Consider the following 24,214-nt stretch of genomic DNA (forward strand, 5'->3'; position numbering starts at 1 on the left):
TACAAGGACCAAGTAACAACTCCTTTTGTGACTCCGCCCACCTGCCCGCCCACGTTTCCACATCACTTCCTATAACTAGTGGGGTGGCATCCGAAGTGCCATCTAAAGTGGCTGTTGGGCTGTCTATGCTGCTGGAGCCCGCTTTGCTTTGCTGCCTGTGTCACCTCGCCATCCGCGAAGTGACTTTCCTGCTTTTTTCTGCCGTAACACGGCTATAGACTCTGTGCTGCCTACAAGGACCAAGTAACAAGTAATTGAACTCTTTGTTGGACACTGTTATCCCTACTCTGTGACCCATGGTTTTACCGTGGTTCACTGCGGCAAAACAATATCTTTCCAATTATTTGTCTGTGGCTGGTGTATACATAGCCTCGTACAAGGAGAATCATTTTGCAATTTTTTACATAGCAAGTTTACCTACGCTGCTTTAATCTAATTCATTTGAAACGTGCACCCCATATATAACATTTTGACAAATTTGCGTGTCCCTTTTTTACACTCCCACTAATGATGATGAATGGATTGCGCAGTGGGAGAAAGCTAACAACAGGTAAATTGAAACCATCCGAAACAGAGAGCTCTGCATCATCCACTCTAGCCGCTATGGAGGGTAATTGCTCCACTCCTACAGAGGGAGAAGATGTAAAAGAAGCTAAAGAGTCAGCCCCCACTCTCCCGTTGGATGAAGGGGCATCCAGTGCGGCAGAAGGGTCTGCGAATCGGGAACCTGCTACACGGGAGAATTTGGGCGACGACCTTGCTAGTGCTACGAACACGGCTGCGATGAATAACCTCTTGTTAATAGATACTATGGCTGAGTCTCCCCTCCATATCTGTCAGATAGGGTGCATAATGACCTTGAAGCACAGATCAGACTTCCTCTACAAGGAGACAACACCCACATTGATGATAAAATTAATGACAAAGTGTTACCAGACAAGGCACACATTTTTTGTGATAGTGAAACTCTGGGGCTACCTCAAAAATCATCTATTCACTCACAAGGCACGGGTTCTCTATCCATAAGAGAGGCAAATAAAATCTCCCCAGGAGGATGGGTAAATGAGTGTGAGAATTTGGGTGACAGTATTGATAGGGATGAAACTTGGCTGTGGAATGCTTTGATAACCATCTTGCTGATTTTTCAATGCTAGCACCAGCTATTGAATCTGAATTAGGTAAGTGAATTCGACTTTCGCATGAGCCTTCCACTTCTGCAACCCAAATATGCAGTTGAAAATGTTTTTCTCTTTAACAATTTACCTAACTATTCATACACTGTGCCCTCTCATTATATTTCACACAGAGAGGGTCGAGAAATTGGGAGCATTTTTACCCCAAGAATTGCATCCTCGGTTGTTGTAAATGTGCAAAATAATAGCTCCCCTATTTGCGAAACGTCAGATAGACAGCATACCCATGGCTCTAACAGTCTGGAATGCTCTATGGATCCACAGTCCCCTAACAATGAGCCAAAAAATGATGATTTTGGCCCAACAATGGTCCCTAATTCTGATGAGCACCGACTTAGTCCAGAAGCTTTTCCAGTAATCAGTCCGATTCTTAATTTGCTGGACAAGGGTCAGGAGCAAACACCCAGGGAAGTTAGATTCTTACAACTACAAATGACAGAGCTGATTGCCAAAATAAGTAGAATTGAGGGGTTACTCTTTACCTGTGATGCGATCTCTGTACTGATGCAAAAGCGTGATAAAAAGGCAGAGACTAACTCCATTGCCACTTAGACTAAAACCTTTGCTGAGGCAGTGGCTGCCAGTCCAAAATTGAAGCCACTGTTAGAGTTGGGTCTGGATCCATCTCTCCTGCAAACAGTGGCTTAGAATGCTACGAAAATTGCGGAATTGATATCAACAGTTAATGAGATGTCCTCCATTCATGAGATCCAATCACGCTCTAGTGAAGGGGGAGATTCTGCACCCCAGGTTATCCTTCAAAGTGTGCCCCTTGATAGCCCCTCTGCTCTCACTGATCTCATTGATTCATCTGGAGATATTATTGAGATATTATTGAGCTGAAGGGAGCCCAAGAGACGCCTGACGTAGTAAACGGTCCTAAAGAGGCTCCTACGATAGCCTTAATGAGAAAACAAAAAAGAGCCCAGGCCAGAGCAGAAAGCGCAAAGTATTTGATAAAAGAATTAAGGGAAAAGCTGAAAAAAACTAACAAACCAAGCATCAGACAAAATAGATGGACATATTTAATCTATCCGGTGGAGACACAATTATTGATTTGAACCAACTGAATGAAGAGTTGAAAGCGTTGCTTAATCCCTCTGAGCCAAATCAACAGGATCAACCAACGACAAAGCCTTCATATGATTCAAAAGACTTACAAGGTACTAGGGGGTTGACTGAAGCAAACCCAGGGAGTATGGGTAATGGTGATAAAAAAGGAATTACCAACCCAAATAAAGGGGCTGCTCCAGTACTGAAAGAGAAAGAAATTGAGACATTAACAACTGTCCCGCTGGTCATAATATGTTGAAAACATTTTTATCTGTTTTATTGAATTTCTACCCTATTTTGGGTATTAAGAAAACAGAGAAAGTAATCGTTGGTACAGGCAACGATCAGCATGGAAAAGGTCCATGTAAATCCACAAAAATGAAAGAAAGTGGACAACAACTCTTACCCGCTGATCTAATGCTCAAAACAGGTGATGGAGGTGGCAAACACGGAGAGGATGTGTATGGGGGCCTGCCCTCACATGGTATCCCGAATGGACATATATTGACGGTTCACCTTGCGGTGAGTAGTGGCATCCAAGAGAATGAGCCACCATGTAGCGCTTTTCCTCACATGGCAAATGAGCTTAAATCTGCGATTCTGAAGGGTTGGGAAAGTGACCCAACTCGGCATGGAAAAGCCGGTTGAATCAAGCCTTTCTGCTAACTATCTTACAGGATATTCCAGCCCTACGCATTATAAGATCCAATGATATCGACTGGGTTAAACTAGCTTTCGTTAACAATAATAGAATGATTTGTAAATGTAATTCTCCCTTCATAATGAAACTTATTTGGGAACAAAGGGAAGACCTTAAATTAATCGGTCTATTGCCTTCCCTGTTTATGTCAATTGAGGATGCTATAATTTATGTGAAAACTCCCCTTCCTCCTGTGGGGGACACCTCAACCAAGACTGCCCATGCTGATGCTCCTAAAATAGATGAAAACACAATAAAATAGCTTATGGCCCTTGTGTCAGCACTTAAGGGGCTGCCGTGGATGGATCCCTGTACAGTACAATCAGGTTCGCAGTCTGATCTGTTAGGAGACTCATAGCTCCGCTAGTTTACACATTTTCTCTTGGAACACCTGCGTACTTTACAACTTTAAAACATGGCACAGGAATAACAAACAGTTAATCCCTGATGTCATCTTTCTGCAGGAAACTATGTACCAAACCCCTTTTACTGTTGAGGGCTACTTTGCCTACACTCATGTGGCAAATAGGTGCTCCCTAGGAAGACCATCAGGTGGCTTAGCCATACTTAGCCATACTGATTAATACAGCTTGCAAATGCTCTTCCAAACAGTTCTGATGCATTATTGCCCATTCAATTGACTGCCGACGAGGATCCGTCTATAGGTATTTTACTGATTTGCATCTATTGGAATAAGTACACTACTGCTCTATCTTCCATCCTTGATGAATTGAACCTTTTCTTAGAAATAGCATTGGCTGCAAATCCATTACTATAATTGTCAGTGGTGATGTTATTGCTTTTTGCTATGATGCTGTGTCTCAATCAGAAGTTATTGTGAAAAAACACTCAGAATTGTCAAGGAAAAACAGGCAAAAATGGATAGATTTCTTTTTAGAATGGGTCACAGAGGTGTGCCGAGACACATGTAATCATAAAGGTCCAAAATTAAAGAATTGTGGATAATTTCAATAGAGTCTTGACTCATCTGTCAATTGACCTAGAATTCATTTGCAACTTGAACATTATTTGGTGCAGCAAGTGGTGTGGAAGAAATATTTTCTTCTCATCAAATAAATAAAATGCTGTCCTTGTGGTGTCATGTCAAAACAAAGATGGCCTAGACTAATAGACCTATTGCCTTACCTTACTCTAAGAACAAAAGGGTGTGGCATGATTATGTTTGTAAAAAAACAGTGAATAACGAATGAAAGGTCCACAGGGCTTGGTAGCTCAGGACTGCTGAACTGTAACTTTCCCTTCCCCACGTTTCCAGCACGGGACAAGGCGGAGCAGTGGAGCACCTGGAGCACACTCTGACTTCTTGTTATAAGGAGGCAGTCTCTAAAGCACCACTTCATATAAGGCAAAAACAAACCCCTCTTCAAAACATTCTCACACAGTCAGGGGATGACCTGAATATATTAATATTTAAAGGAGATCATTACAACATATAATATTTTACTGATCTAGTGCATATGTGTTGGTGTGTACCCCACAATACTGATGCCTTCAGTCCTTAAAAAATAGACCTGGTACTTGTTGATTCTGTTGTAAAAAAGTTTTTTAGTTTTTAATCGTTTTTTAATCATTAATTCACAAATATATAAACACTTCTAAAAGTGTTTGGTATGAGTCAAACCCAACCTCACACTGCATGGTAATAAAAAACAATACAAATTACAAATTACACATCCATATATCCACATAAAACGATAAAAAGAATTGCACAAACAGACAATAAATGGATTTAACAATTTTCCAAACCCTGAGTGTAATGACTCAGGTGCAAACAACTCCCGACATGTTTCAGTTCTTGGTTGCTCAGATGCATGAACTTTCTTCAGGGGAATATTACAATTTCAAATTTTCCACCATGCAATCCAAGGTCACAATTATGGGTTCTCACGCATTTCCTAAACCAGGAAACAAACACATGGGGCAGTCACCACCATTATACACCAGTCAGATAAGCTTAGACACAAATTCCATGCATCAGTGCGGTTTGTTTAATAAAACACAAAGCACTGATAAAATTAGGACATGATTGCACTCAACCTGTCCCCAATAACAAACTACATACCTCTTCAATTGGTACCGGTAGCGCCAGTGTAACAACACCACAATTTGGCAGTAGACTCCAACAAGTCGAGTCTTGATTATTCGATAGCTCCTAGAAGCTGAGGGCCAACTTCAAAGCTGCAAACCAAACAACACATACAGTTCATCACAGTCAGACCACCAAAACGTTTCTCCCTTTACCAGGAACCACACCAGTGTGTCACCAAGCAACCCTTATTGCTGCACCAAAGTATACCACCGCCACACTGTGATAATATTCCATGGCCGACATATGCCCAACACCCCCGTTGGTTTCGCCTAAGTATGACACCGCCATAAATTGTTGAATTTAAGGTACCATGATCTCTAGTGTACAGTGCGGTACATCCACCGCGGTAAAAAACAACACATCATACCTCCTTTTCCAATACGTGCAATGTCAATATCTATCCTGTTCCTCTTAGAAATGGATCAAAAGTCGCTGTATTAAGGTATCCAAGGCTAAGGACCTGTATGGAGAACGAAGCGGGATAGCCTCTGTTAAAATGAACATCTCTGTGTCGCTGTATGCAATTATTTATAAAACGGCCCTGGAACAGACCGCTCATCAAAATATGCCACATTAGACTCAATACCCCTTAAAGACATACCTGTGACACGCGTAGCGAAAAGATATATTTCGGAGCAGCCGTGTGTGCCGTGCCAATGTAACACACGTTGTGCTACGATTATCTGATCTCGCGTTCAACCCGGAAGTGAGTAGCGCGACATGGAAAAAGGACTACGGAGGCAGTGTCAAAGAAAAGGAACACAAAGAGAGGACTAGTGTGCTCAGGACCTACGGCTATTGCAATTAACACAAGGTACCTAAAAAACACCAACAATGGGAGTGCTATACAAATGAAAAAAAGGCTAAATTGCCGTACAAGTGAAAGTAGGCCACCGCATGGGCCAGCATGACGGGCCCAATATGCCCAAGTTGAAATAACCTATCAAACGAGTACCATCCTCACGCCAAATCTAACACTTAAACATAAGTGGAAAAACACATATAAGATGTTTTAAATAATTATAAACAAACCAGATTACAGAGTATCTACCCAAATCACACTGCCTCTTTTGCCAAGTAAATCAGGACATACAAAGATTGGCAACCATAATAACACTGGATTGCATGTGGGACTGCAGATAACACCCAGATATTTATCATGCACATAAGTTTAAACATGGCAATACAAATTACATCATTTTTTTGACCATACAGATTGTCTCATGGAAGGAGTTTACTCGTGTGTATGTTGCCACTCAATTTCTTCATTTAGACCCACAATGTGGCTTTGACACTTAAATATCATCAGTAACAATTTCCTATCTGTTTCACATTTGTTCTTACCTACCACTTTCTTCAAAATTACCCATCTCAAATCCTCATGTGTATGCTTCATTTGCGTAAAATGTTTTACCATGGGAGCTGTAAGAATCTGATTCTTTATACAGCTACGATGTTCCACCATCCGTGTCTGACACTTTCTATTTGTTTTCCCAATATATTGCAATTCACATGGGCATGTGATAAGATAAATTACATTTTCCGTGTTACAATTCGTCATGTCATCAAGAGACCACATCATAGTCGGATTCAGTAAGACCTGTTTGGTTTCTTTTGTGTAGGCACACATAATGCATTGTCCACATGGGAAATGTCCTTTAACAGGTGGGAGACCCCACAGTGTAGTTTGTCTAGGTGCTGTCATCTGTTTCACCGATATATCGTTCCTAATCAACATGTTTCTGATGTTTTGACATTTTTTGAATGCTATTAAAGGAGGATGTATAGACTTATCATTATAAACCTTTCTCCAGATTTTGTTAATGATACCTTTAATTTTGTAAGATAGATTGGAGAAAGTATTTACAAACACAATGCGGTTCTCTTTATTTTCCCTTTCCTCCCTTTTCTCTAGTAGAGCTTCACGATTATTATTAAATGCTCTTTTGGATGATGTTTTCACCAATTTGGCCGGATACCCTTTGTTGCACAATTTTTTGGACAGTACGCCCGCACTACTACAGTAGTCCTGTTGTAAGCTGCTATTCCTTTTTAGTCTTAAAAATTGTCCGAAAGGTAAGTTAGTTTTGATGTGGTTTGCATGATGACTTGAGAAATGTAACAAGGCATTTTTGTCCGTCTTTTTGTTATATGGTTTCACTTTTAATTTACCTTCATGGTGAAAAGGACCTTTAAACATTAGAGAGAAGCAGAGGGAGCAGCATAAGCAGGAGGCAGAAGTAGGAGAGGAAGCTGCTGCTGTAGTTGAAGTGGGAGGCCGTGTCAGAGAAGTGTTAGAGCTCAGGATCTCTGTAGAATGCAGAGAGCGTGCAGCGGGAAGCGGTACGGAGACTAGCTGTCCCGAGGGAGAGAGTAGCTCTCCTGGCACTGCATGCAACTATGGTGTGGAGTTCACTGGAGTACGAGCGAAGCAGAGAAAGCTCCAGTTACAGAAGGCGTGAGTACTCGGAACGCTACCAGAGCTGTCTGATGCCTCTGCAAACTCAACGAAAGAAACAGGAGCAGCGGGTCCAGCAGAAATGCACAGAAATACCAGTGAGTTGGCTTTTGTCAGGTAACCGTGGGGCACTCTGAAATAGACCACTGGCTCCAAACTGTGACTGTGACTCTTGGGCCAAAACACAAATGGACTATAATGTGTGCGTCATGTATTTACTGCATCGGACTGATTTGTCTAAATTGCATGCTAGCCATTCCTTTGTAAACAATTGCTGTAAAAACGAGCATGTTGCTATTATTATTATTATTAATAATAATAATTATCATTATTGTTATTATTATTATTATTATTATTATTATTATTATTATTATTATTATTATTATTATTATTATTATTATGTGTGCCCCCTACTAATATACCTATGCTGTCACCATTGGTGCCCTATTCTGTTTTGCTAAGTGGTCTTCCTCCTGTTGATCCACTATTTCCATTTCACCCCCTTGCAAAGGATGAACCATTATTTGCCAGCTCGCATTACAATATGAATGCTAATTCCACACAAAATGCTGGCTACCGTGCACCTCCCCCTCCAAACAATGCCAGCACACACATGTCTTTAATTCAAAATTATCAGTCATCCCCCATGACACGCCATACTCTCCCACCGCCTAGCTCCTTCAATCCTCTGGCCGCTACATGCTGCCCAACCCACCTGTGCTGCCGCTTCTGCAATTGCACAACACGAGTAGTCCGACCCGTAACTTCCGGCACAGGAACCGACCGTAAGTTAGATACCTTGCACTGCCCTTGGTGAAACTGTGCCCCGCCCCCTCCCTAGCACGGTCCATGCGTGCATGGAGAGAATCCTAGCAGAAATCTCCCTCAGAACGCCAAAAAATGCTCAGCTCACAAGGTACAGCGTTCTTACTGATCAGCTCACAACACCCATTTTCGCTAAGCGCACTACCTTGCAAGAGCCATTTCAACTTCGAAATGAAATCCCTCTCGCTCCACCTGACCCAATCTCAAAATGCATTAAGCGTCTGTGCTCATTTGCTCCACACGGCCTGGAGCACCCTTGCATGCCTGACAACATGTGCACAGCTCCTCCCACTAGGGTGCCCAGCCATCACAAGCGCCGCCACTGCCTTGATGCCTACTGCAATAAGCAGTCATGCCCTTCTCCTGGTGCATTACATTATACCAACCCTTGTTGTTCGCTCCTCCATGACATTCCGTGCATGATTTCAGCACCTCACATTGCCCACCATGCCCCTCCCACTGCTTCATTCCAATACCCCCCAGCTCATGAGTCGTCACATCCAAAGTCCATTCACACACACACATGCTCTTCTGCCATTTCATCCCCACTCTATCTCTTCATCCCTGTTGGCTTTTACACACAGTAACTCCGTCGCACCACTATCAGCCTTGGCCATAACCCTTACCAAACACACACACTGCATCATTAATAACACCAAATTTCCACACTCTCACTCTAACAGTGCATGCACAACACATCTTCCACACCTTCCATCCACTGACCAACCAAGCACTTCGCCCACCCCTAACAGACTGCACATGCAACGCCCCCTTGCAACCTATATACATCATCCACACACCCACACCACAACCACATAGAACAATGTCTACCATCCACCTCCTCCAGGAGTATCCATATCAGAAATTCACGACTGAGTCTACGCACTCATCCTCCGAGACCCACCAAGTCAGCCAATCGCTCAAGCATTACAGCAAACACCACCAGCCCCAACCCATATGCACACCACCTTTTTGAAATGACACTCTTAGCCAGCTCCTCCTCATCTCTTCACTTTACCAAAACCTGCACTGGCCTTGCCCGTAAACACTGTCTCCGCTCCAGAACATATTCATCCCCTCACAAAAAACACCAATCCTATTTGCAAGTTGCCCCTAAAACCGGCCCTCCATCATCTACTCCTCACATCCCTGTTGTCCCCCCACCCATTACACCACCTCCACAACCTCCCTCCCTTCCTAAAACCTTCACCTGTGCTCTCATTAATGCCCGTTCCATCTGCGTCCATGCCCCCCGACATCCACGGCCTCACTATCAAGCAACATCTGGACATTTTAGCTAGTACCGAAACCTGGCTTCATGATGCTTTCGGCCCCCTCCTATCCCTTGCAGTACCCACAGGCTATTCCATCCTTAGAGCCGATCGGCAAGACAACCTAGGAGGCGGCGTTGCTATCAAACACAAATCAACTCTCCCCCTTAGAGATACACTGCTCCAACACCCATCAGGCCATGAAATCCTTTTGGCTAGAGTCCAATCCCCCCCCAAACTACCATCAACCTACTTCTCCTCTACCGCCAACCCTCCCATTTAGGTACCCCAGATTCGGTCATCCCCCTCCTGATCACCCCTCTCCTCAAACCCAAAACAAAATTGATCCTCCTAGGGGATTTCAACCTAGGTTTTAACAACCCCTCCGACCTCAAACCTTCCACCGTCACAGCTACCTTAGATGAGATGAATCTCTCCCAGTTAGTCCTCCATCCCGCACAGGAAAAAGGTAGAAATCTTAACTGGATCCTGCCATGCCATATTCGACTCCAAGGAACCCCCCCTCCTTCCCTGGTCAGATCACTCACTAATCCCTTTCACCTTCACCAACCTCACCATAAACACCCCTAGCATCAGCGAACCCCTTTGCATCACCGCCAGACACACCTGCAAGCTCACTGTCAAGCTTTTAGCCCCCTCCATCCTAGCTTCACTCACCCCGCACCCTAACAATTCCACACCAGAAGCCATTCTCGCATCTTACAACTCAGCATTGCTCAACACATTAGACCAACACGCTCCCCTCAAAACCACCTCCCGCAAGAAACACAATACCCCAAATTGGTTCACTGATGATCTTGCCTCCCTCTGAAGAAAGAAATGAGCACTTGAACATCTGTGGATAAAAAAACCTCCAAAACAAACAAAGCAGCCTTCCAATGCACCGCAAATCCTTGCAAAGCTGCTATTATTCACACCAAAACTATCTTCTTTAATACTAAGATCTCTAATTCTAGCTCCAAACGCCAAAGAACTCTTTAGAATCCTTAGAGAGCTTGAATCCCCAGCACCCCCTGTGACAACCTCCCTAAAGACAAAGCTTGGTGCACACTCATACAATCGACCCTTGCCACCAGAACACAGACACTTAGGGACAAGCTATCCACAAAACAACACTTCTTCCACTGCCACCACCCCCCTCTTGTCAGCACCCCTACCACTGCAACTCAACCCCCTCTATTCCACTTCTTCACCGTCTCTCCATCAGAAGTATGTACAACCATCCAGCGCTTGAAATGAAAGCCTCTAATTGTTCTGGTGATACTTGACCAGCCCATATTGTTAAATGTGTGCTGAACCCCTTGCTCCTATTATAGCCACCTTCATCAATGCAACATTCAAGACCAACTCGATTCCTACCGTGATCAAAAGAAAACCACTTTGGACCCCTCTATCGCCACTAACCATCGCCCAATCACCACAGTACCTTACCTCCTCAAAATGCTTGACCGCACAGCATACTCGCAACTGCAATTACACCTAGAAAATCATAACCTACTAGGCACCCACCAATCTGGCTTTAGATCTAGACACAGTACTGAAACTGCCCTTCTCGACCTCAAGATCCAGCTTGACCTCATCAGGGACAATGGTGAGCTTGCCATTCTTCTTCTGTTAGACCTCTCTGCAGCCTTCAACCTAGTTTATCACGATATCCTTTGTAAACACCTCACTGCCACTTTCCACCTCGCACCAGAAGCCACCCTTTGGACCTAATCTTTTCTTTCCCGCCGAACCACCAAAGTCTTTGCAGGCCTTGAGTCAGCTGAACCCATACCTGTGTCCTATGGTGTCTCACAGGGCTTTTGCCTCTTGCCCACTTTCAACTAAATGTATACCAAATTACTCGTTGACAAACTCCACAGCCTCAACATACCCTACACCAATTTTGCCGATGGCACTCAGGTCCTCCTCAAACTCTCTGGCATTCACAACACTGACTCTACACTCATCAACCATGTCTTCAGCATCATACAAGCATGGATGGCCACTAACCATCTATGCTTGAATGATGGAAAAACAGAACTCCTCATCGTTGGATCCCCACATCGCTTCAAGCTTCTCAGCCTTGCCTTTGCCTCCTTCTGTATAGATGGCAACAGCATTCCCATCTCCAAACATGTAAAAACGCTAGGCGTTTACTTGGGCTCAGAACTGAACATGCAAAAGTACATTAATGCTATCACCTCCTCTACATCCTATTCTACCAAACTCATCAACCACTACAGGAAATTCCTCACATCCGACTCACCTTAGCCAGAGCCATCATAGGGAGTAAACTAGACTATTGCAATGCCATTCTAGCTGGGACTTCAACCAGAATTCTTCACAAGCTCCAACTGCTGCAAAACAATGCCCTCAGAGCAGCCTGGGGCTTGAAACACTCAGACCACATATCCAACATCAGACAGGAGACTCATTGGCGCCTCATCAAAGCCAGCATTGAGTTCAAACTCCTAGCCATCACTCATCGCTGCTTATATAACACTGATCCCTCTTATCTCACAAACCGTATCACTAAGAAACACAATCTGCACAATCTCTGCTTCTCCACCACTGCCTTGAGCATTTCAAGATTTACCAAACAAAGAGCCGGGGGCTTCTGTTTCACCACCATCTCTCCCACACTATGGAAAGCCCTGCCTCAGCATATACAAGATGAACCTGCCTACATTATCTTCTGCAATAAAGCTAAAACCTTTCTATTTAACAAATATCTCTAATGTACTGCTGTACCTGCTATGAAACTGACTTCTGACCTTTTGCAGCATAAGCACTATTGCCATTACACTTGTAACTGTATGCTTTGCTAACCTGCACTTTTAGCGCTGTGATAACTCTGGGTCTGGGCGCTACCAACAAATATAATGAAATAAATAAATACATAAATAAACAAAGCTTTTGAATACTAAACTATTGAATTGAAGCAATTTGGGCGCAACTCTATTCTTAAGGGAGATTGAGTTAAAGAATATTGAAACAGCCATCGTCAAAGCCAAAAGGGGACAATATCTACTCAAAGAGTAGAAGAAAATTGTAATTACCATTGCCAAAGCCAAAAGGGACAATATTCCAACAAAGTGAATGTGATTTACAAAAAGGAAGATCACTTGTAAAAGAAGATTATAACCGGCATTGCCTAAGCCGAAGAAAGGCAATTAAGGAAAATCAAAGATGTCAGAATAGAAGCCCTCCTTGTAACAGATATCAAGGGGGAGATAAATATAACCTACATTGGTGGTTGCTGGAAATCAAAATACCTTACCATGAAACAGTTGTTGATTTAACTTTCCCTCTTGAGGAGTGACTTGTGGAAAGTCTTAAGCAAACCTCACCATGAAGTACTGATAGTAGAAGTAGGAGTTTTATCATAGCAGGTGAGTAAACCAGGAAAGGGACAATTAGTGGTTAGGCTTGGCAGGTGAGTGGACCAGGAAGAAGATAAGTTGCAATATTGCAATTTGGTAGAACGTTGTGGTTGAAAGAAAGTGGTACATCCAATGGTGTGCCTTGGTGAACCATTGTGCAACCATCCTTACAAAACTGTGTTGCTTATGACAAAGAAATGTTATATAATGGAAAGTGATTGGTCTTCAGAGAAGACAATAATTATATTGCATACTGACTTGATGTATGAATCCAAAGTCTTTTTGGTTTATCAAACAAAGGGTTGTGGATACGTTAAGCATTGTTTTGAACAGTGAGAAATCCTATTTGAAAATAAGACAATTATCTTGCCAAGTGAAGGACCTGTATAATGAACAGAACTTTGTGCCATACTTCGAGTGGAACTTGGCTATTGAAAAGAACTTTCTTGATTTTGAGTTTTGGTTGGAAACATTCTGAATTGTACCAGGGGAAGGGGATTCAACCCTGGTTACAAGGCTTTATGTTTATAATGTCTGTTTGAATGTAAATGTTATTTTATGATGTGTGAACAGCCAGATAATCCCTGCATGATTATGTTGTATGTATTAGTGTGAGGAACAGAGATCTTTGGTCATTTACTTTTAGCCTTAGTTTGATGGGTAGGGAAAACCTTGTTAGGTTAGGGAAAGTGAGGCATTTGTCTCACCCTTATTGTTTAATAAAGAGTCCTTGGCTGAAGGCTTGGCTGATGAGAGATGGTAGACTAATTGAGCAGCAGTCTGACTTTGTTCTCTGCTCCTGGGTTTTGTTTTTCTTACATGCTACTAACGAGCCGCATGGTTGGGCGAGAATGCCAACCAATTATGGAGGTCTATGCAATGGTGAGCACACATTATTGCAGGGGCTAATCCACTCTTGTTATGCTGCTTTAATCTGTATTATACATAGTTAGAGGGAGGTTCAAGGTATGCCTGCTAGATGAGGGGCAGTCCATCAAGATATTAACACCTACATAAACTATAAGTAGATATGTTCCCCTAACCAATTGCTCCATCTGATAGGTTTTATTATTTGCCACATAGTATGATGTCAAAACTGATGCAGATTGATGTATAAAGCCTTTGTGTAACCGAAATGTAACTGAGAGTGTGTGGGCTACGATTTGTTGTTCGCCAGGTTTTCCTTCTTTATTGAACTGATAATAAAGTTGTGTTTTGCCATATTCTTTGAGTTTGGCTGGTTATTTGGGACTCAGATCATTTAATATGTTAGTAGTCCACAGAAGCCACCACAGGGTCTTTTTAGAGATCGCCCATGCCCACCTCACTTCTGGACATTTGGGAACAGCAAAAATCCAGGGACAAGTAGTAAGCCAATTCTATTGGCTGGGAGTATATGCTGATGTTAAACACTGTGTCATGACATGCTCTTTGTGTCAAAAGACGGCCCGACATAACCCTCCTGCAGCCCCTTTACAACCTTTACCAATCATAGATGTCCCTTTTTTCCAAACAGGGATGGATATTGTTGGACCATTAACACCATCTAAACTTGGGACAAAGTATGTCGTAATTATACAGACTGTGCTACATGTAACCCTGAGGCCTTTCCTATGCGAAGTAACACCTTGCAACATATTCTGAAACAGTTTATTCTCTTTTTGTCATGGGTAGGCTTCCCAAAGGAAATATTAACAGAACTGGGAACAACTTTCATGAGTAAAACTGGCTGAGGTCAAACAAATCCTTCAATTTAAAATGTTTAGGAGCTATGTTTACCATCCTCAAATAGATGGCCTGGTTGAACGCTTTAATAAAACACTCAAAAGCATCATTAAGAAGCTAGTAGAAGCTGATGGAAAGAATTGGGACATGATGGTCCCTTGGGCCACATTCACCAACAGGAAGGCTCGTCAGGCTTCCCTTGGTTTTTCACCTTTTGAACTCCTTTATGGTTGTGACCCCAAGGATGTTTTAGACATGCTAAGGGAAATCTGGCAGGAAAGGGAAGAGGCTATCTTACCTCTATCCCAAACTGCACAGTGGATTAAAGAGCATATGGCTGTGGTAAGGGATAACATCCATACTCAACTAGCTAATAACAAACAGCCCAATTTGACAAGAAAGCTGTCACTTGATATGTTTCTGTTGGGCAGAAGGTCCTAGTATTACTTTCTATATCTGAACAGAAAATGCTACCTCGCTGGCATGTACTTCATGAGGTGTTAGAACAGACTGGTCCTTGTTACTATGGCATCTGCCAGCCCAATAGAAGACTTAAGACTCATGTTAACCTCTTAAAGAAGTGTAAAGAGGACCTGGTAGAATCTTCCTCCGTGGCAATGGCCAGTCTTTTGTCAGAAGAGACAGGTGGGTCCAATTTAGTACCATTAGACATTGAACCCTCTCAAAAGAAGATATCCAAGATCTTCTAGATCAATTAACTGATGTCTTTAGTTGTGAACCTGGGCGAGTGAAGGGGATTTACCATCATATATGCAGCCCTGCCCGGGAAACTCATTAATTTCGGGCCCTATTGAATCCTTGAAGTATGGAAGGAAATCGTTCTCCAAGAAGGCGGAGAAAATGCTGCCCGCAGATGTTATCGACCCATCCCAAAGTCTGTGGTCCTCGCCAATAGTGAGAATGCTTCCCTTTTCCAGGTGTCTTTGCTCTCAGTGTTTTCATAACGCCAGGGGAATGACTCCCTTCCCCAGGTCACAACACAAAAAGACAAAGTTGAATATAACCAGGGGGAATGACTCAATTCCCCTAGTCTTGGTTACCAGGAGAATGACTCCCATCTGCTGTTATCTTTTCACTTGTTAGCACTGTTCCAGATCATCAGGGAGAATTACTGTGTTCCCCTGGTTTCTCTCTCACTTTAGTTTCGCAAATTCACTACCACCAAGGGGAATGACTCCCATCCCCTGGTCCATGTCTTATATAGCTTCAAATACACCGTTCTCAGAGTTTGGAAGGGCCCCTTGACCCCTGATTCTTCTCTTCTTTGATTGGGCTCACTTGGTAACTCTTTTTACCAAGTACTGTGACAAGGAAGATGATCCATGCTGTTTACGGATTTTCAGTCCCCTGCCCTGACTTCTCTTTCTGTTTGGTTTGGCCCACTTGGTTCACTCTCCTGCCAAGTAGCAACCAGGAGGAAGATACTTTGCTTCCTGGTTTGTGTCCCAGACCCCTCTCTCTCTCTCTCTCTCTCTCTCTCTTTCTCTCTCTCTCTCTCTCTCTCTCTCTCTTTCCCTCTTAGGTTCAGCTCCCTTGGCTCACCTCCCTCCAAGTACTGATGCGAGGAGATGCCTTGCTTCTTGTTGTGGGTTCCAGACCCCTGTTTCTCTCCTTCTTAGGTTTAGCTCCTCTGGCTAAACTCTCCCACCAAGTACTGATGCGAGGGAGATGCCTCACTTGTTGGTGTGCGTCCCAGATCCATCTCTGGTGGTCAATGGTTTTTGTGATGCCACTGGGCCAAGGAAGTGTTCCGCTGGTGCAGAGCCCTCTTGCTGCCTGTCCATTGTCCCTACCGGGCCTCCTGATCATCCGTGTACCTTTCACTGGGGTCCGGTAGCTCTCCGTTTCTCCCTGGGATTGGGTGTCTTTACGGCAACACTGGTGTTCCTTCTCCCTTGGCTGCTTGGGTTTGCAGGTTGCTTCTCAGCTTCCAGCTTCTCACAGCCGTGCCTCCACATAGTTCTTCATGACTGGCGGGGAGTCCACTTCTTGCGTGACCTCCTCTGGACTTCCACAGCTGCTTGCCTGCGTCTGCCGCTCCACCTGGTTCTTCTTTCCTGAACAAGATTCGAAACTCCCGGGTTCGTCACAGACTGAAGACATCGAGTCCTTCTTCAGTTTCCTTTTTATATTGTAGGCAACACCTTGGTGCAATGTCCACACCTGCAGTGGGGCTATAGAGTCAGTCCTTACTCTTCCTAGGGACCACCTCATCCCAGTCCTTGGGTCAGGCAAACCCCTGGGGCTCTAAATGATCTTCTTTTTCCCAGTACCTTTGGTGATCTTAACTTCACAGATGTTACAGAAATACATGGGTCTATCCTCAGCATGGGAGTTTGTGTTAACAGAGGGGTCTACGGATGGAAGAAGTGTGTAGGGTATGGGTGGAGGTTGGGTATAGTGTATTCACCTGAGATGTCCTCCCTTGTTCCCAGAGGGGAGGCCTCTTCCCAAGAGATTCTCCCACCGAGTAACACGCCCAGCGGGAATATCAGGTAGCGGCCTCACCACGCTGGCCTCATGGGAAGAGGCTCCCCCTCTGAGAGTTGTGATGACATCTCGGGATTTTCATATATCCTTCCCCTAATGCTGCTGGCTTCCCATCTTCCAATGGAAAACAGGACAGGAAATCAATGTTCCCCTGCTCTCTTCCCTTTCTGTGTTCCACACTTAAACAGAAGGGTTGAAGATCAATGAGCCAGCGCATTATCCTTGAGTTGGTTTGTTTTATATGACTAAGCTGAGTAAGGGGTGAATGGGCTGTGACTAACTAACTTTCTACCTGTGAGGTAATATTTTAGTTAGCCTATGGCCTCTTTTATCACTAATGATTCCAATTCAATGGCGGCATACTTTCTCTCTCATGGGAATAGTTTTCCGATGATGTAGAGCACAGGATGTTCCACTCCATCATATTCCTGTGATAAAACTGCCCCCACCCCTACTTTGGACACATCTGTTTGAAGCAAAAACTCCTTGATAAAGTTGGGAACTTTTAAGACAGGCTCACCTCATAAAATTGACTTCAGGGTATCTAAACAGATCTGGTCTTCTTTTTGCAATCAGTCAGGTACCTGGCTTAGCAGTCTGGGCAGGGCTGCTCCCATTGGTTGCAGTACTTGACTGATTTGCGTATGGCTGGACCCTTTTGCAATGGCGCAAACGGGCTAAAAAACAGTGGTGTCGAAAGTTGCCCAAAGCAGTGCCAGTGGTTCAGATGAATTCAAAACCTTCCACCCATCACTCTTTTGGTTATGCTTTGTGTCCATATGTGAGCGAGAGTATGCCAAGGCTTGGGCCCCCTGCTCGCTGTGCCACATGGGACCAAGCTGCACCTCACTGATGAGGTCCAACAAGGCCGAAGCACATCTTGGGTTACTTGTGTTTCTCTGCAGAGGGGATCTGGCCTAGCAGTTTGGGCAGGGCTGCTCACATTGGTGGCAGTATATGACTGATTTGCGTATGGCTGAAACCCTTTTTCAATGGCACAGGCGGGCTAAAATACGGTGGTGTGGAAGGTTGCCCAGAGCAGTGCCAGTGGTTCAGATTCATTCAAAACCTTCCACCCATTACTTTTTTGGTTATATATATATATATAATTGTGGCAACTTTGTACAATGTTGTGCAGCACTTTAAAAATGACTTCATACAAATATTGAAATCCTGTTCTTTGAGGTCGCTGGCAGTGATGGTGGTAGGATGGAGGTACCAGGGTTGTCTGTGCTGATTGTCTTTGGGGGCAATAGTTCTGTTTACATTTGGACTATCAGCGGCTGGAACTAGGGAACTAATACTCCCTATATTTGCCATCTCTGAGAAGGCCAAATAATGCGCTTATCAGAGATCTCCAATACAAAAACGAAATGCCGGTCCATCTTACCCCAAAAAGAGGGGCCTTCTCTTTTAGTGAGGGCTACTCAGACAGCGCACGATTTACCATCCCGCCCACAATTGATTACCTAAGTCTCAGATATGGATTCATTCCTAGGGTCCTCCATCAATCACTTGGCGGTGATCATTTATATAATTGAACATTTCTTCAAAATATGAATTGTGTAGGAATCAAAGTTGCAGCCAAAGTACCATAAACATATTAAAAGCAGAAATTGTATAGTTGCATTTGCAGTATATAGGATTCTTGTTAGATCCATCCATGAATGAAAAGACCATCCACAAATGTGTGCACATAGATAAGGCCATGCCTTTACCATGGAAACCAGATTGATCAGACTACATTATTTATTTATTGCTTGCGATTTGGGTTAGGTTGCACTTTCTAAACAACATGCATGAATCGTCAACATAGCCCCCTGGCATTTTTGGTGCTGTCTCTATGTTAGTAGTCACACTGCTTCCTCTATCCTGCTTGAAAGATAGCACTCGCTTTCCCTGGAAATGACCGTCACAACACTCTCACCAAAAACAAAATGGTAAAAGAAAAATGTGTCTTTAATGACGGATAGTTTGTAGTCCAAGAACCACCTTCACCTAAGATCTAACATAGCCCCCATTACAATGTCTCTATAGGTTAGCATTCTGTATTTTGACCTTCTATATTGCATTCTAAATGTCTTTCAATGTATCGCCTTTTACAGCAATATATAATTTTGAAGCTACGGCAGCTCGACAGCTTTCTCTTCAGATTGGTGATGTTGTGCACATCCTGGAGTCGTGTGAAGGTAAGAAACATGATGACTACTCCCTCTCTGAATCTTATTGACTGCATGACATTATTTGTGTTTACTGTGGTGCAAAATGTGAGCAAAATGTTTAGATATACTTTTTAAGAAAGAGATGTACGATAGGAGCTTGCCAGGTTTGTCTCCTGTTTGTACACTTGCACAATTAATTTCTGATCCCAGCAGGAATTATATCTCTTATCAATGCTTTCATGGTGTTTGTCAGTAGTGGTGCTCATGTGTGACTATTTGCTTTTGAATAGATTAATCAGAATTTCATCTGGGCAAGGGCTTTTGTTTGTGGCCTGACTCTTAAGTGCCTTTAGAACCCTAATCAAGTGAATGTTGCCTTGTCCAGAGAATTGCTGAGCATTTCGGTGCTGGACTGCCCTTGTGGGTGGGACCAGACTGATATGCAAATGGATATTTCTCCTCTGTGAAGGGTGAAGTGAGCTAAACGTGGGTATAGACCACCCTGAGTGGAAGAAATTCCATAGAACAGGGTATTTGACCCGTGTTAATTCTCAGTAGAGGGGCAACCGCACTCCCTTTTAAACTTAACTTTGTACACATAAACGTATTGCTTAAAGTGTTGTATCAGTGATCATAATGTTCATCAAGTAGGCATTAAATCAGATGGACAGACATGTACCCCAAACAGTATGAGCTGGGCTTGATAGTGTTTCCTGACCCTTCCCCTCGTCTTTCTCAGGATTTTTCACTTCACATCTCTAGAACCCAAACCTTGGGAATCTATTTATTGAATGGTTGGCTTGTTGAATCTCCCTAGTTAGGCAGGCAACATAATTTCACTAAGAACAAGATTATGTATTGCTGGCCTCATAAATCTGACTTTCGGTTAATAATTTGAATGCCGCAACCTCAGTAAAGGCCATCCGTCCATCCACAACTCTCCCTCTACTTCATTTTACCACCCACTCATACTTATTCCTTCTTTTCTCTCAGTACTCTGAAGCAGATACTTTCAGTCTCCGGCGCTATACAAAATACCATAAGACATCCAATATTGTGTTCTGCCTTGCAGGGTTTCATTGAGCTTTTCTGGGTGGACTAAATGCACAGGAATGCAGAAACCCTCGGTTAAGGTTCATTTTACAAAGGGTTGATCAAGGTCGAGCATCCTTCAGCCAGGACCTTTAATGTGTTGTGGTTGAAGGTTTCATAGCCATTCATATATCCCAAAACTGGGCATATTTTAAGACACAGTGCTCTTCAAGGCTCCTGGTGCAGGCAGTAATGCTGTGTATATTCCCTGAGCTCTAAGCATGTCTAATGCACCAAAAGGGTCAAGATTAGCCCAGGCACATTCAAAGTACATTTGCTTTTACCGTGACAGGTGTTCCAAATTGCACCACACTATTTATACTCTGACCCTGGTAAGGATATGTGCTGCTGCTGGTGCTCAGCAGCAGATATGTTATTATGCATATGTAACAAGAACTCTAATAAAGCTTGAGCATTACCAGTTCACTGATTCTTGAATTTGTTTATTGTGATACAATTATTCTGAAATTGAGATATTCTTTCAAAATGAACTAGATTCACAGCCCAATTATGCTTGCTGTACTAGAATATTTTGATAGAATTTGCATCAAAAACAAAAACGTAGAAAGATGAGGAGTCATATCAGACACAGGCAGTATAGCTCAGTGGCAATTTTGCCTTCTTGGCAGCAAGATGATGCAGAGCAACACAACACAGGTTCGAATCCCGGATCCGCGCTAAGAAACCTCTTTGGCATTAAGCGCGTTATAAATAACCAATTCCACAATCATTTCATGTATACCGCTATTTGGCGTTATTGTAACATTATACTACTACACTTGGCTAACATGTGTTTCGTACTTTCATTGGTTTAATAAGTCACTGGGTGCTTCCTCAGGGCTTAATATGCAATGAATTTAGTTGATTATTGGAGAAAAAGCAACTATCATCAATGAGAATTTATTTTTGCTTGTAAGGTAATCTCAATCATTCTATATCATTTCATTAAAATAAACAAATTCAAGCATTAGCGCACTGGTAATACTCAAAGTTTATTAGCACATTTAAAGAAGACGAGTATTGTGACAGTTAGCCTCACGTCTGAAGAGCCTTGAACGGGAGAGCCTGGGGAGTAGACTGTTGAAACCATGGCCAGTGTGTGAGCCCTGCAACAATAGATGTGCCCAGCCCACGGAAAGGGTTGGGGAAAACAGACTGTGGCAGAAATAGAGAGAGAGAGAGGGGTACCCATACATGTACACAGCTCTCTGATGTCCTCAAGCAGCAGCGTGGAAAAGCTGGAAGAGGGGGGTATGTGCAGAGAGCTACACAGCGAGACTGAAGGAGCAAAGAAAGGAGAAGTTTGGGTCCGAAGGCTGCAAGAGGTGGCTGCGGTACATTTTAAAGTAAGGCCTGTAGAAGCACACGCAGCACAGATGTCGAGGTTGTGCATTTTGGATGTTGGTCTGCTGTCAGGAGTTGAACTAATGAATTTCAATACGCAGCCATCACGCTCACTGTGGATCAGGCACCCACTCTCCCTTCAACAAGAGACAGGAAAACGTGAAACAAAAACACAGCAAAGAACAACGTCTCACAAGGCACCATGTCATGCATGTAGCAACATTGTGCAAGATAACCAGACATAAGGACATGCCCTGCCGAATATGGGTTACTTGTGACAGCTTGGTTGGTAACAGAAGCAAATATTACACACTGGCAACATGCCCACACATTGCAAGGATAGGGGAGGGGGATAACTTGTCAACATCAGGTTTCAGAAATGATGCTATAAAATGAATGAATTAAATAATAGAAGACAATAACATTTTCTCTTTCTGGTAGGTATTCCTGAGGAATGGGTTCTGCTTCTGGGTTAAATGAAAATATTTGGGACATCTCTGTATTAGCTGTAAATACCGTAGAAGTAGTTAGAACAATGAATGCAACAATTCACCATGTTTCTTAAAATTGTTCAAAGGGAGTTGAAGCCATACATACAAATTAACATCAGACCAAGAAGGAAAGATATAAAACCCACATATTTCAAACCACTAATAGGTTTAATTTGCTAACACAAGTTAGGGAAAACACTGCTGTGTGGCTGTATAGAGCATATACCATTGCACATCACTTTTAGGGATGAGGTACTCACCTTTAAGACCTGAATGATTCCATGGCATGTTTATCGGAAAACAACGTGGGGGGTCATATTCACGTTGGGGGGACGAGGGGAGGGGATCACATCATTGATTAAAATTGTTGAATTCAAGACATTCACCGTGAAACACAAAACTACTCAGACGCATTGTGAAAATGAGGAAGGTAAACAAGGCATGCCAATGGGAGAACTTGCACACTCATTTTTTAGTATGGGTAATGGGAAATGTGCCATGATATATGTTGTCTATGTCTTTGCGACTGTTTCCATTTCCATATGCAGTATTCCCCTGAAATGACGTCATAGCAGGAGATTATGGACGTCACAAATAACGTATGCGATCATAGGAAGGGGATACAACATTTTTCGGTCATGTCATTTTGTGTTGATTTTTAAAATACTGTTGGGTGAGGGGACAAGGTATTGGGGCCCCATTGCAAGTTTAGCAGCATTACCTCAGAAAATATTGTTCAACTCATTTTCTATGTTTACCATTCGCACTCACAGTACATCTGCCTGATTCTGAGTGGTGGACTGGCAGCATTGATCATCATTCCTGGAATCCATGGGACTCCATTGTAGACTTGGGTGATTTAACAGAACTACCCCAACAGTACAGCCATTTTTCACACACCGCCGATCTTTTTATAATGCACTTTGGTATTTTTCATGTTGTGTATATTTCATCAGGCACTCACTGTATACTCCTTGCAATGTTGGTCCATGGCAGACAGCACAAGGATTGGAAAATGGTGGTGGCAGGGGGACATATACAACACATTATTATAGTTGGGAAGCTTTAAACTACAAGGTGCATGCCTCCTTCGGGTTCTGGGCACCCACATAGACACATAGACAACTCGAGCTTCGCTGACCTTGCCGATTAATTGTTTCCCGGAACAACACCTTGGAATACATCCCAGCAGTTGGTAGCTACCAATCTATATTTATGTATGTTTTCTGTCTGAAAAAGTGGGAACAATAGGAGGAGTCAAGTAGGTGACGAAGAGAAGGAAAGAGGTGGTGGGAAACTGGCACAAAGAAACATACCTCATAACAAAACCATAATTAAGCCCTATTTATACTAGTTGAATGCCCTTGCTTGTTTATAAAAGTGCAAAAAAGCAAACCTGGTTGATGTAAAGGCATTTTATTTTCTGTATTGACGGCGAGTTAACCTTGTATTTGTATAATATTTTGTATTAATACAGGTTTCTGTCCAAGCCAATGGAGAAACCAAACTATAACTCCTTTCAAAAGGACACGTGCGTTCATTTGCCTCACTGTCCTCTAAGTCTTACTGTCCATGGCCACATTTTTGGTTTTGCCACATTTGGTGGCGCTGGCGCCACCTAATGCCCAAAACATTGGTATTGTAAAAGAGAAAGGAGAAAGGGGAGTTTGGGAGCAGTCTATGGGTGGCATGCCAATGTGCAGTAGCACTTTTTGGGTGTAATTATGCGCAGGATGGGATTACCATAATAAACAGTCTTGGACGCAAATGACCGGACAGACTCAAAGAATAAGGCAAAGTACTATTTAATTATCAATTAAAAAAAGTAAGGCAATCTGGTGAACAACGGTTCATAGTCCACACATTCACAATGCAGAGTCGTTACACAAA

The 24,214-nt window shown here is 43.1% G+C and overlaps 1 protein-coding gene across 2 annotated transcripts in view; it reads left to right on the forward strand.

Annotated features, from left to right (window-relative positions):
- The window catches only part of DOCK2 (dedicator of cytokinesis 2), a 2,833,934-nt gene that overhangs the window by 92,729 nt on the left and 2,716,991 nt on the right, over nt 1-24,214 (forward strand). For both annotated transcript variants that reach the window (XM_069654309.1, XM_069654310.1), the window contains exon 2: nt 19,341-19,424. In XM_069654309.1, the coding sequence (XP_069510410.1) occupies nt 19,341-19,424 (84 nt within the window). The remainder of the gene's footprint in view (nt 1-19,340; nt 19,425-24,214) is intronic.

This window comes from Ambystoma mexicanum, chromosome 3q (genome assembly GCF_040938575.1).
Source record: "Ambystoma mexicanum isolate Mex_15411 chromosome 3q, UKY_AmexF1_1, whole genome shotgun sequence".
Taxonomy (NCBI): Eukaryota; Metazoa; Chordata; class Amphibia; order Caudata; family Ambystomatidae; genus Ambystoma; species Ambystoma mexicanum.